Source organism: Thamnophis elegans, chromosome 9, assembly GCF_009769535.1.
Source record: "Thamnophis elegans isolate rThaEle1 chromosome 9, rThaEle1.pri, whole genome shotgun sequence".
Taxonomy (NCBI): Eukaryota; Metazoa; Chordata; class Lepidosauria; order Squamata; family Colubridae; genus Thamnophis; species Thamnophis elegans.
The window spans coordinates 569,589-583,649 of NC_045549.1; the positions used below are offsets into that span (position 1 = coordinate 569,589).

The 14,061-nt window shown below is 55.5% G+C and overlaps 1 protein-coding gene across 2 annotated transcripts in view; it reads left to right on the plus strand.

The window, feature by feature from the left end:
• Positions 1-14,061, plus strand: part of EXOC6B (exocyst complex component 6B) — a 114,747-nt gene that overhangs the window by 50,988 nt on the left and 49,698 nt on the right. The window contains exons 9-18 of one of the 2 annotated variants that reach the window (XM_032224100.1): positions 3,877-3,960; positions 4,080-4,126; positions 4,666-4,786; positions 5,411-5,482; positions 6,096-6,193; positions 7,738-7,843; positions 8,247-8,356; positions 10,103-10,214; positions 12,039-12,173; positions 12,902-13,081. In XM_032224100.1, the coding sequence (XP_032079991.1) occupies positions 3,877-3,960; positions 4,080-4,126; positions 4,666-4,786; positions 5,411-5,482; positions 6,096-6,193; positions 7,738-7,843; positions 8,247-8,356; positions 10,103-10,214; positions 12,039-12,173; positions 12,902-13,081 (1,065 nt within the window). The remainder of the gene's footprint in view (positions 1-3,876; positions 3,961-4,079; positions 4,127-4,665; positions 4,787-5,410; positions 5,483-6,095; positions 6,194-7,737; positions 7,844-8,246; positions 8,357-10,102; positions 10,215-12,038; positions 12,174-12,901; positions 13,082-14,061) is intronic. The other variant, XM_032224101.1, reaches the window with a different exon arrangement.

Below are 14,061 nucleotides of genomic sequence, written 5' to 3' on the forward strand. Positions count from 1 at the left end.
TCTGCCAGTCCTGCTTATCGGGCAGGCAGCGGGCAGGGCTCCCCTCTCGCACACGGGGTCGGGGCCCGGTCACGGCCGGAGCATCGGGAGGGCCTTCCCCCCCCTCCTCCTCCTCAGGGCAGGCAGAGGCTTTCTAGGAAGCCCTGGACTTCATCCAGGGGTCAGGCGGTCAGTGGAGAGCAGGGAGAACGGCCTCCCTCCCTGCTCAGAACTGGGGGGATCTGAGGAGCCACCAGACCCCCCCTGCCTTTCCCCCATGCCTCTTTTCGGCCTCCGGCCAGGCTCCTCCTGAGCCTCTGAAAGGAGCCCTTCGTCCCTGCAATGAAGGGGTTCAGCCAGGAGACTTTGGCTCCCGGGACGGAAGCTGTGGAAGGGAGCAGCCTCGTCTTCTCTTGGTCCTCCTAGTTCAAGAATAACAGGATGACAAGAGATTTGGAAGGGAACATAGAGGTCTCCTAGTCCAACCCCTTCCCAAGCAGGAGACGACATTCCAGACAGGTGGCTCTCCAGCCTCTTCTTCAAAGCCTCCAGGGTTGGAGGGTTCATAACTCCTGGAGGCAAGTCATTTCACCGATGAATTCTTCTGTCAGGAAATCCCTCCTTATTTCTAGAATAGTTCTCTGCTTAGTATGGTTTCTTCTCCTGCATGGTCTCCTCCTCCTCCTCCTCCTCCTCCACCACCACCACCACTACCACCACCACCACTTCTCTGAGCCAGGTTATAATGGCTCTTCTTCAGCTTCCCCATCTTCCTCACCCAGGCAGGGGCTCTTCTGGGCACGGCCATCGGTTGAAATAACAGGAAATGGGGAGCCTCCTGTTTGCAGTGGCTTTTAGACAATAGAGCTGGAGCTCTATTACTCTGCAGGTGGTCATTAACTTGGGTTCCAACAAAGGGCCAGGCAAGATGGCTGCCTCTCCGGGAATCTCCTCCGTGGGACGGAGAAGCAGGATCTGTGGGGCAGGGAACGCTTCCTCCCCACTTACAAAAGGAGCTGGGCCTCTTCTTTTTTGGTTGAAACTGAGAGCAGAGCAACAGGATGAAGTGGAAAGGAAGGAGATTCATCCTTGGCTCCTTTAAGACCTCAACTCCCAGAATTCCCCATACTGGCTGAGGAATGATGGGAGTTGAAGTCCACCATTATGAAAGGGGCCAAGCTGGAGACACCCCCTCCCCGGTCTTGACTTTTGGGAGGAGATGTTCTGAGCGGCAGAAGCTGCCCAGGAGAGAGGTGGGGGTTCCCAAGAGCCGCTGGCTGGACCCCCATTTCACGGGTTCTGAGCAGAGAATTGGACCAGGCGTCGTTTTGACTTAGGTGGCAGCCCATCGGAGGTACATGACTCAGGGCAGTCAAAGTAGGCAAAACCCATACAGTACAAAGAACAAAGAAAACACCAGAGCCGGGAATCATGGAAGGAGCCTCCGTGTAGCCAGGAGACTCTCCCTGGGCTCCCTCCAGGCCCAGGTCCCTAGACTTGGCCCAGGCCCCGGGGTTCAAAGCCCCCTGACCATTGACACGCACAATCCCTTTCCTTCCCTCCTTTCAGGCGGTGAAAGGACCCTGCCAATCATAGCTCTAAGCACATCGCCCTGAATTGTAGGAAGGAAGCTCGGCCACGCGGAGTCCCCGACCCCCTCGGTCGAAGGAGGTTTAATTGAACCACTGGAGGGGGGGGGGGCTTTGAAGCCTACGATAACCTTGGGTTTGCTAAAGACCCCGTGGACAATCAAGCTTGGAAGCCACTTCTGGGTTGCGGTTAGGCAAATGGAATTGTGCCACGCTCCAAGATCTAAAGTTTATATTTTAATCAGGCATATAGACCTTATTTACAGTGGTTTTTGTCCGTATTGTTTATTATTTGGCTCTTTCCTCTTAAGGACTTTAATGGTTAACCACGTATTGCTATAGTTAATACAGGTAATCCCTGATCAGAAGTTTGGCATAAAATGTTTCACAGCACTGTAAATTGTTAATTGTTAGAATATATTAGCCATGTAATACTTTCCACCTAATGATTATCTGTGATTTTTTTTTGGGTTGCCAAGCTCACATTTATTGCTTTCATAGTATTTTCTTTCTTTATTATGTTTTCTTAATTTTTTTAAAGTGCACATTTGCATCAGTTTTATTATTTTCCTTTTGTGGTTAAAATAATAATAATTGAAGCTTTTAAGGCAGCCCAGAGGTGGCGATGGCAGAGGCTTCTATTTGACTTCAAGAAAGTTTCCCCCCCCCTCATAAATTCAGATCAGTGATGGGTTCTGAGACAGAGAGGGTGGGAGAAGCCCCTCCGGAGGGAAGGGGGTTTCTTAAAAAGGCAGCATTCAGACATAATTGTGGACAACAGTAACAAGACGATGCCCCTGTGGGAAGCAACAAAAAGGGGAGAAATTCTTCTTTTATTGATGAATATTCCTCAAGCAGGCCTTAAATAATATTTTAGGGCAAACACTTCCTCTTTGGCTCATGTATTCTATGAAGGAGCTCTGAGCAGAGACGGGGGTTGTGTTACTGCTGTTGGCCTTGCAAAACCTCCAGGCTGTGTCAACCCCTTGGTAGCTACTCAGAGGTGGCCTCAGGTAGGAGAGACCCCCTGGTTCAGAGGCAGGGGCTTCACCTTGCGGGGAGGGTCAGAGGGGGCGAGGGGGGGAACGGTTTCCCCTTTCTGCTCTTTGGGCCCTGCCTCTGCCGCTGGCTAGAAAGGGTGGGCTTCCCACTTTGACCCCTCCCAGTTTGTTCCAAGGAAGCTGCTTCACAGCCCTTCTTCTCCCTCTCCTCCTTCAGGGCATCTAGGGGGGAGATTCCGCATCAGCTCCCGAGAGGGGTTTATTTTTCCCCTGGAAGAAGAATAGGAGGTGAAGAAGACAGATGTGCAGGGAGGGAGGGAGGGAGGGAGGGAGGAGGTCACCAGGCAGCTGGATGCCTAGCAAAAGAGTCAGCAAAGCCGACCTCTGGATGAGGTTGGAGCCACGGGAAAGAAATAACAGGTTGACAGATTTAACATATAAATATTCCGGAGAGCGTAATCACTTTAAAACGTACTGTGAAAATGCTTCAAATACACCAGAAGTCAGCTGTCAGGGGGGCTTAGCAGCCTCTGGAGGAAGGAGGGTCAAGAGGGGATTGCAGAAAAGCCCTGTCGGATTTGGGGGTCTCCGCTGCAGGCCCCGAGGTGGCGTTTTCAGGAAAGGGCCTTGCGTGGAGGCGAAGTTAAAGGGTGGGAAACACGAACTTCTCGGGTCCTGATAAATTAAAAGGAAATGCAGGGGATGGCTTCCTCCAGGCAACTCCGGGCATTGTAATGCGTTCTGAAAGAATTCCGTTGGGAAATGGTCTTTTATGGCAAAAACACACCACGGGCTTCATTTCCGAGGGTTTCCCCATGGAGTCCGTGTTGAGCTCCAAGGATGGCCCCCCACAGCCTGCAGGCCCACCCAGGGGAGCCCCTTCGGTGGGGCGGAAGACCCGGCCGATTCCTCAGAAGCTGAGCCAGGTTTATTCTTGGTGGAGCGGAAGGAGGAGGCGCCATGGCCTACTTGCCACGGGACAATTCAAGGCGGGATAACTCACAAGAGGGACCAGTAGAACTGACCCCCCCCCCCTGAAAAAAACCCACCCCTCCAGGACTTCTAACTGGAGAAGGTCCAGACTGGTCCCTCTCTTGTGTGGTCCCCTGGTGAGTCGGCCAGGGCGAGTTGTCTTAGGGGGGGGGTCTCCAACCTTGCCAACTTTAAGGCTTCTGGACTTCAACTCCCAGAATTCCGCTTAGCCTTAAAGCTGCCGAGGCTGGAGACCCTATTCTTGGGTGGGTGGTTGGGGGCAAAGGGCGGCCCTTGGTCCCTGGGGGAAGCTTGACCCTTTCTCTCCTTGGCAGGGAGCCCGAGAGGCCTTTGAGAGCTACTACCGGAAGCAGAGGAGGAAGCAGGCCCGGCTGGTTCTGCAGCCCCCCTCCAACATGGTAAGGCCCCAAGAGTTTGGGGGACAAGGGGGGGGCGTCTCCCATGGGCTGGATCTCTTGGGTTCAACACCCCCCCCCCCAGGTGTTTTAATCTTCTTGCCTTCCTCCCCTCCCTCTAGCACGAAACCCTCTCCGGCTACCGGAAGTATTTTAATCAGATTGTAGGGTAGGTATTCTTCTGTCCCCTTCTGCTCCCACGGGGGCTCAGGCCTGGGCGGCACGGGCGGTCCTCGACTTATAGCCCTTCGCTTAATGACTCTTCCCAGGAACAACGACACTGACAAAAAGTGATGACCATTTTTCACACTTACGACCGTTTTAGCCTTCTTGGCCTCCTCTCAGTCTGCCCTTCCTCCCCCCCCCCCCCAATGACAACCTGGTGAGGAAGCTGGGATTAAAAACCCTGGGCCTGAATCTCCTGGCCGGCGGGGGAATTCCAGAAGCCCACGGGGCTTTAACGTCGGAAGCCCTGCTGGACAAGCCCTTTGCCCAGGTCCAGTGAAGCCAGAGATGGGCTGACCACATCAGCTCCAGTTGAGCCTGCGGGTCAGAGTGGGCAGCCACCTGTCTGGAATGGCCGGGGTCTCCTGCTTGAGTAGGGGGTTGGACTAGAAGGCCTCCCGGGTCCCTCCCAGCTCAGTTCCGACCGATGATGCTGAAGGGAGCGTCCAGTGAGCTGTGACGGCTCCCCTTTCCCCTCGCTAGCTTCTTCGTCATTGAGGACCACGTCCTGCACACGAGCCAAGGCCTGGTGGACAGAGCCTACGTCGACGAGCTCTGGGACATGGCCCTCTCCAAGACCATCGCGGCCCTCCGGACGCATTCGGTGAGTAGCGGTCGCTTGGCCCTTGGCTGCCGAAGGAGCCCCCCACCCCCGTTCTGGGTCGGGGCCTGGGGTTCCTGCTCTTTTGACTGCCTTTGCCTGGAGCTCCATAAACCATATGGCTCAGCCGTAGACAGGCTTTTCCCCTTTTTCTTTTAATGGACCTGATCCTTATTTTGATACAGAAAGCAATGCGGCTTTCGTACTGACGATGTTACTTTGTTGGGTCGTGAAATGCCTGCAAGGGAATCCACAAGATCAGAGAGCTCCAAGGATCCCCTACAGTCCCCTTCCTCCTCCTCCTCTCCACCCCTCTACCCCCATTCCTTTCTGGCACTGATCATGTCACCTAGTTTGGTAATGAAATGTCTGTAAGCAAACCACGGAGGCTCAGAGAGCACAAGGGGCCCCCAGTGGTTCCTTCCTTTAACAAGCAGATTTGAGCGAAGTTAATTTTTATGTGATTTCATTTAGTTTAAGCGTTTTTCCTTTTTTTAACCACAAAATCACCCTGTGGAATTGGAAGTTGGAAACACGTGAGGGTCCCAGACTGTCTTCCTCTGAGCCCCCCAACGCCCAGAGAAAGGCAGCCAGTCATCCCTCCTCCTCCTCTTCTCCCTCTTTCAGTCCTACTGCTCTGATCCAGACCTGGTCTTGGACCTGAAAAACCTCATCGTGCTTTTTGCTGACACTCTCCAGGTAAGGAGCCTCCCCAGGGCCCCTCCAGCCCTTCCCCAGGGAGGCCCAGAGCCCCAATGCCTGACTCGCCTCCCACACAATCTCCCCCCCGCCTTTTCCCCTCTGAATCTCCGCCCGGGGCTTCATCTGGAAGAAGGGGGGCTGGGTGGAAAGGTTCCTCAGTGCAGCTCCTACAGCTGGTCCTCAACTTACAACCTACAACCCTTCTCCAAAGTTGGTGGAGACAGCGGCCTTGCATGGGTTAACTCAGTCAGTAACCAATAGAACTGAGTCTACCAAAGTGACGTCATGGCCTCCGAGGAGCCTGCTCCTGCTCTTTTAGACTCCGTTCGATCAGAACTGGCTGTGCTAATCGCTTTCTCCTCGACTAATCCTTAATAATTGATTACTTTAATTGGATTTAATTGGATTTCACTCAAAGAAAGAAAGAAAATGACTTCTCTAAATTGGACTCTGGATTGGGCTCCTGTTAGGACTCTCACGTCCCGTCCAGCTTCTTCTGGATTCCTGTCCCATCCGAAGCCCCCGAGGGACCTTTCCAGAGGCTGCTCAGAGCCCCCTGGGGGTTGGGCCCTGCCTTCCTCCCCTGAAGCTCCCCCTGTCTCCCTGCCAGGCCGACGGCTTCCCTGTCAGCCAGCTCTTCGACCTGCTCTTGGAGATCCAGGACCAGTACAGGGAGACGCTGCTGAAGAAATGGGCAGGAGCCTTCAGGTAAGGCCTCTGCGGGGGGGTGAGGCTGGGGGGGGGGCTTGCTTGCTTGTGGCCAGGAGGAAGAGGCAGATGTGGAGGCTTCCCGAGGGAAGATCCCACAGCAAGACTCAAAGGGGCCATTTAAATATGAGAACGGACACAAGGCTCACCACGAAGGTCAGACAGGTGACACGGGAGCCCTCTCGGCCTGCTTTGAAGCCCAGTGGGGGGGGGGGGCTGCGGGACCCCCATCCTGCTCCCTTCTCTGTTCGGGAGCCTGCTTTCCCATCTGACTCTGCCCCTCTTTATTGGATGCTGCAGAGATGGAGACGGTGAGAAATAGTCCTAAGCCTCATTTCTCAGTGCCGGCGTAACTTCGTACGGTCGCTAAACGCATCGTTGTGGGCCGATGAAACTTGAGTGCTGTTGCCGCTGCCATTTTGGGGAGCCCCTGTGGAGGGTCCAGAGCAGGGCCCCCAACCTCGGCAGCTTTAAGAGCAAAGCCAACGAGGGGATTCTGGGAGTTGAAGGCTTAAGGCTGCCGAGGTTGGGGAGCCCTGGCCCAGAGGGGAGGGGGCTCTGGGGGCAAAGCCTTCCTTCCTTCCTTCCTTCCTTCCTTCCTTCCTTTCTGTGCTTTCCTTTTGTTTAAAAACTGCTGTGTGAATTTTTTTTTTTTAAATGGAAGTTTAAATATTTCCAATGGGAATCCGTGAGAAACGGGGCTTCTCCTTGGGGCTCCCAGGATGGCTGTGGGCGAATCTTACAAAACAGGGTGTGTGTGTGTGTGTGTGTGTGTGTGTGTGTGTTGCTAAGTAATATGTTGGCTAAATGACCTGTGCCCCATTTCAGGGCTGTTCTTGCCACAGTTGTTAAAGCAGTGTTTCTCAACCTTGGCGACTTGAAGTCCCGTGGACTTCAATTCCCAGAATCCCCCAGCCAGCACAGCTGTGCTGGCTGGGGGATTCTGGGAGTTGAAGTCCACGGGACTTCAAGTCGCCAAGGTTGAGAAAGACTGTGTTAAAGGAACCCCAGTTGTGAAGTTAGTGAGTTAGTTAATTGGGCTCCCTGGGGAAGAAGATGCTGGGAAGGATGGGGGGGCAAGAGAAGAAGGGGAGGGGGCGGCAGAGAAGGGGGGGGGCTGGAGGGAGTCACGGCCTGGGCTTCAATGGGGGACGGGAGAGGGCGGGAAGGCCTGGGGGAATGGGGTCCACGATGGGTCGGACACAACTTCGCAACTAACAACAACAACAGCAACAAGTTAATAACACGCTTGTTAAGGGAACCTGGCTTCTCCGTTGACTTGATCGGAAGCTTGCAAAAGGAGACCACGTGACACCATGCCACTGTGGCCGTCATAAATGCGAGTCAGTTGCCAAGCATCAGGATTTTGATCACATGACCCTGGGGATACTGCAACGGTCGTAAGTGTGAAAAACGGCCGTAAGTCACTTTTTCCAGTGCCGTTGTAACGCAAATGGCCACTGACTGGACGGTTGTAAGTGGAGGACTGCCTGTAGACAAAGCCACCCAGGGGGCGCAAATGGAGACTCTCCTCCGTCCCACAGGAGCATCCTGGACTCGGACACCTACAGCCCCGTCTCGGTGGCAGACCAGGAAGAGTATGAGAAGCTGGTGGGGCAGTTTCCCTTCCACGATGCGGAGCTGGAGAAGGTGAAGCCCGGAGGGTCTCCTGGTGGCCTCCCCTCCCCCTGCAGAGCGCTTCTCCAGAGCTGGAGGCCGAGGAGATTCCTCCCCTGCAGAGTCACTTGGGGCTGGCCCTGGGAGGGGGGGTTGCATGACCTCTGGCGGTGCTTCCTGCCTCAAAAGAGGACAGCTTGGGGGCGTGAGGGGGGACCCCGGGGGGGGGATGTCTCTTTTGGAGGGGCAGAGGAGCACGAAGGTTTGCAATCATGACAGCTCAGAAGGCTGGAGGTGGGTGGCGATTCTCGGTCATCCTGGTAGGGTGGAATCTGCGTCAACCGGACCCCTTTTCTGGGCAGGGGGGAAGGGGGTGATGGCTGCTCGGACTGTGAGGGCGTCTATCCTGCTGACCCCCCTCCCCTCCATTTTGCAGCAGCCATTCCCCAGGAAGTTCCCCTTCTCCGAACTGGTGCCTCAGATCTACAACCAGATCAAGGAATTTATCTACGCCTGCCTGAAGTTCTCGGAAGACCTTCACCTGAGGTGAGGGGAGGGGGTGGTGGATCAGAAAGCCCCTGCCTTTCCCCTGGGCCTTTCCCCTGGGCCTTTCCCCAAGGGCTGCTCCCCCCACCAGCCCCCCAGGAGATCTCCAGGGCTCTTGCAAAGCTCCCCTGCTCTCCTGCATCTCCTTGAGGGAGGGGCTCTTGGGAGGGTAGGGGTGGGGGCGGTTTGTCTTTGTCACTGAGCACCCAGACAGATACAAGGGGATTCGCTCTTCCTGAGGGTCTCTGGAGTGGGTGGAGATCAGCCTTGCTCAATTTAGGGGGAAAAATAAGCCTCTGAGATAGTCCCACCGTCCCAGCTGAAGAAATGGAGCGAGGGAGCAAGGGCAGTTGTCCTTCGTGGGGGCCTCCACATCTGCATCAGAGCTTTTTGGGGGGGGGGTCACTCCTTAAAAGAAGCCTGACAATGTGGTGCCCAAAAGCATCCCGGGGCCCTTCCCCAGTGAGCCAATGGGAGCCCCCAGTTAAATAAAATGGATTGGGGAATCATTAAGAATATACCGGTAGCTTCTTCCTCCTGGTGGGGAGTGGAGGTTTTTGGGCACCCCGTGAAGAGGTTGCATGCCAGACTGACCATGGAGGCCAGCCCCCCCAGCCCCCCAGCCCCCCTTAATTGAGCCTAGACTCCCAGAGGCTGCCTGGACAAATCTACGCGCTCTCATCGGCCTCGTTTGGGGAAAACGTCAGCTGCCACCCACAGATCTGAGTCAAACGTGGGTGGGGAGGCTGGCAGGGTCCCCTTTCCAGGGCAGAGCTGAGGGTGGAGCCCAGTGGTGGGCTCCTGACTTTGGGAGTGGCTCCTGGGGGCTTCCTGGCTTTTTTCCTCTTTTCATCTGGGTCCCCATCCAAGGACTCAGCACCCCTGACCTTCCTGGGCTGCTGTGAGCTTTTCCAAGGCAGCCCTGAGCTCTCTCAGCCCCTGGAGCCTCTGGAGGAGGCCAGGGCTGCCTTTGGCAGGGTGGGGGCTGCGGTGGGCGGGGTTGGTCGGCGTCCATCCTTGCAACACTTCCTGGTTGAATTCTCCACCCACCACATGGCTTTATTTTTTCTTTCATTAATACACGAAAACCGTTTCCAGCCTTCCTGTTACGGACAAACTTTTCCTGGTAAAATGGCCAGTGTGGTTTTTAAAACCCAGAATACTATTTGTCCTCAATTCTTGAGCCCAAGGTTTCTGTTGCTAAGCGAGACGCTGGTAAAGGGAGGTTTGCCCCATTTTACGAATCACAGCAGTTATTGCATTAGTATCCTGGTTGCTAAGTGAATCTCTCCCCCCCCCCCCCCCCGGGTGACTTTGCTTGTGGAAAGGTGGCAAAAGGGATCAGGTGACCTCGGGACACTGCGACCGTCATAAATAGGAGCCAGTTGCCTGGCATCCCAATTTTGATCAGCTGGCCCTGGGGATGCTACAGCGGTCATAAGTGTGGAGAATGGTCATAAGCCCCTTTTTTCAGTGCCGTGGTAGCCAAACAGATTCTGCTGTTCAAAATACTTGAAACCATGAAATGAAGAAAAGGGAGCCGGTTATTTCTGCATCCTTTTCCCGTCTGTCTTCATCCTCGTGGGCTGGTAGTGATGGGATGTCGGCGCTGAGTTTCTGTCCATGGCCAAGAACCTCTCGGCTGGCGTCGCCCTAAAAACACGGGTTCCCCTCGCCCTCAGCAGCTGCTCAGTCAGCCCGTCCGTCCGTGGGCCCCTCCTCCCTGACTCCCTCTCTGCCTTTCAGCTCCACGGAGGTGGACGACATGATCCGGAAATCGACCAATTTGTTGTTGACTCGGACTCTGAGCGGCTGCTTGCAGAACGTCATTCGGAGGAAGAACGTGGGCCTGACCGAGGCAAGGACTCCTTCCTGGGTTGGGAGGGGTTGGAGGGTTTCGACCCCCTCACCGCTCAGGGCCTCGTGGCAGATCCTTGGAAGGGAGGAGGTGGGGAAAGGAAGCTTACAAGGAGGTTACACGTCTCCTCTGAGTTGCCTATGAGGAGCCTTCCCCAGGTTTTCTTCCACCACCAGTAAGCCTTTCTCAGCTTCCGCCCTTTTAAGATGAGTGGACTTCAACTCCCAGAAGTCCCCAGGCACTTGTTGAAGTCCACTCATCTTAAAAGGGCCAAAGTTGGGAAACTAGGCCATGAATCAGGCAGGCCTTGATGCGACCCGGGTGCATCTCCTCCTCCTTGGTTTCCTTGAGGGCCCCTTGTCCAGTCTTGTCCGGCATGAAAGGGTTTCGGGGAGGGTGGTAGGCCAGGGGTCCCCACATCCTGTTGGGAAGCAGGCCCTGCAAGTGGCAGGCAGGTGCGCAAGGCTTCATCTGCGCATGCACAGGATACGAGGTTGTGCGGGAGAACCTCCCCCCCCCCCCCATCCCCAGGACCACTCGCCGCCACTCCATGGAACGGTAAATGTTGGGGAACCAGCGTGTACTTCTCATCTCTGCCCCGGCTGAGCTCCGGCCAGGAAGGAGGGACGGTGGGAGCCGTAACGCTCTCGTGCGTTGAGGGTCCCAGTTCTCCAGCCTGATGTTTTGGGGAGGAGCTGCTGGACACAAAGGGCTTGCAGGGACATCTGGTCACACCGATCATTTCTGGGATTTAGGATACGGTGAAAAGAATCCGTGGGCCAGCCTGGGAAATGGGGAAACCCCCCAGCTTCTCTCTGCTGTCCTGGAAAAAGCCGCTTCTGTCGACAGGTGACGGAGAATCCCCTCCCCACCAATTAATTACAGCTGAGGCGCCTGTGGATTTTCTGGCCCTGCTGGAGAGGGAGGGGAGCTGCCACTCAAGCGTCTGCCCCTGTTGAAGCCTTGGCCGAGGGCGTCCGGTCCCTTCTTGTGTTTTTTGCAACCGGTTTGTCTTGAATAGGATTGGAGGTGTAAAGAGAAAATTCCTCGGAGGTTTTATTCTCCCTCCGGCAAGAACCCCGTGAAGAGGCCAAGCCAGAGAGCTTAGTCCCAAAGGGGGGTTTTCAGGAGGCAACGGGACTTTCTGGTTGTTTCACCTGAAGACGTTTCGCTTCTCATCCAAGAAGCTTCTTCCGCTTCGAGTGGATGGTGGGGAATGGAAGGATTTATGCTCCTTGCAGGCAGCTGGTCCTTTGCCTCCTTTTCAGAGGGTCCTTGAAGCACTTGGGGTTTACCTGTCTCCTCCGGGTCACCTGAGTGGTGCAAATGGTTCCGTTGGTCTGCAGTTTTCCCTCTGTAAATCCATTCCTCCTCCCCCAACCATCCCATCCTGGTCTTCATCCCGAATTGTGCGGCTAAAAGTCTGCAGAGATTCTCCGTCTTCCAGGTCCTGGTTCTCCCAAAGGGGCTTTTTCAGGAGGCAACTGGAATTCCTTGGTTCCTCTTCTCTTTAAGCCTCCAAGTGCCTCAGCGGCCCTCTAAAAGGATGCAGATTATATCAGCTGCCCGTAAGGAATATAAATCCTTCCCTAATATCCTGTCAGAGCTGAAGAAGCTTCTTGGATGAAAAGCGGAACGTCTTCAAAAGAAAAAAGACAGCCCCCCTTTGGGACAAGCCTGGAGGGCAGAGAACCTCTACTCAGAAACATCTCCTGACTCTGCTCTGGCTAGAGGCCGATGGGCCGTGCGCCTCCTGCCTCTTGCCCCGACTTCCTCCAGCCCACCTTCGGCTGACGGTCTTCACAGCGTGTGTTTCTCCTGCAGCTGGTCCAGATAATTATCAACACTACACATTTGGAAAGATCCTGTCGATTCCTGGAAGAATTCATCACCAACATCACCAACGTCCTTCCAGAGACCGTCCACACTACGAAGCTTTATGGAACGGCCACTTTCAAGGTGAGCCTTTGGTCTCCATCCCCATAGTCCTCTCCGAGGCCGACCTGCCTGGGATCAGTCAGCACCACCCAGCAGTGCTCTGAAAGCAGCCAGGGGGCAGGCAGGCAGGCAGGCAGAAGGATTTGTGGGAAGCCCCTCCAGAAGTTACAGGGATATTTTGCAGAAAAAGATGGAAGAAAAATGCATCCTCTGCTCCTCCTGTGTTGGGTTGGTGGTCATGGAAGCCACTGAACAAAGGGGTTCAGAAGTGTGCAAGTGCAGGGAAGGAAAGCAGCTCCCCACAGAACAGAACAGAACAGGAGATTTGGCCAAGTATTCTTAGACACGCAAGGAATTTCTCTCCTGGGAAGAAGCTCTCGGGTGGGCGTGCAAAGCAACCATCCTTGTGCCAAGAAGAAGAGGGGGAAATAAAGGAGGGAAGGGGAAAGAATAGGGCCGCCACCATTCCTTGGAGGCAAAGAGGCAGAGACATTAGGCAGCCCTTCTGGGGAAGGGGAGCATGGTTCTTATGGCCTCTGTTCCCATAGATCCCCCCCTCCCCTTGCGCAGTCAAATGCCCCCGTCTGCTGCAGAGTCCCTGCTGTTGCAGGAGCTGCTTGAAGCGTAGATAAAGAGGCATGAAGAGGGTTGGTCTCTCATGGGGGGCCATCAGCCCCCCCTGCCCTCCCCCCAGAGCAGGGTTGGGGGTGCCGCCGTGATGTCTCTGCTGACCTGGCCCTTCTCCACAGGACGGCCGCCACGCTGCCGAGGAGGAGATCTACACTAACCTGAACCAAAAGATTGACCAGTTCTTGCAACTTGCAGATTATGACTGGATGGCCGCGGAAGCCCCCCCCAAGGCCAGTGGCTACCTGGTGGACCTCATTGCTTTCTTGCGCAGCACCTTTGCTGTCTTCACACACCTGCCCGTAAGTCTGGCTGGGGAGGAGGGGGAGGGGGGCCGCCGGGGGTCAGCAAGGGCCAGATAGAAGGTCCGGCCGAAGCTTCAGCTCTTCCTTCCGCCCGGCTTCCCTTCGCTCGTCCATCAGCCTTCGGCTGCCCAGAGTCTTTGGGGGACACAGAGGCCTTCCTCCTGCCCTCTTGGCTGCCGGCCCCATTTCTCAGCCCTCTGGGTCAGACATGGGGGCGGGAGATGGACCTGGAACAGCTCAGGATGGGAGAGCTCCTTGTGTGCGGCAGAATCCCCTTTTTCGTGCCACTCTGATGGGCCAATAGTTGTGAAGCCACGCCCGTCAGTGCTGAGTGTGGCCCAGGTGAAGGGAGCTGGGCAGGATCCGGTCCCCAGGGGGTGCTGGGCACAGAAGTCCCCGGGTGGATGAGGGTGACCGTTTTCAGAGGGCCTGATGGAGGGAGGCTTTGGAGGACCTGCCCAGCTTCTTCCATTACAGGAGCCCAGCGAAGCAGTGAATCCGCCCGCCCAGTGGGAGTGAGTCCCGCTGGCCATCACTGCCTTAGGGAAGAGGGAGGGAGGGAGGGAGAGGAAGAGAGGGAGAAAGAGAGGGAGAGAGAGGGAGAGAGAGAGAGAAAGAAAGAGGGAGAGAGAGAGAAAGAGAGAGGAAGAGAGAGGAAGAGAGGGAGAGAAAGAGAGAGAGAGAAAGAGAGAGGGTGAAAGAGAGGGAGAGAGAGAGAAAGAGAGAGAGAGGGAGAAAGAGAGAGGGAGAGCTTTCATTCGTGGGGGTTGACTGTTGTTTTCATGTCGTGTCAGAGGAGTTAACGACCGAAATCTCCGGAGGGATCCGTCGTAGCCGCGCATGGGGCTTGTTGACTTTGTGCTGTGGGAGAGGGGAGGTGATGTCAACACCTCGGCCGGCCTGTCAGCGCCACAAAGCCCGGAAGTTTTCTATTTGTGGGGGGAAGGGGGGGTGTTTCTCTCTTGGCCTTTTCGGCT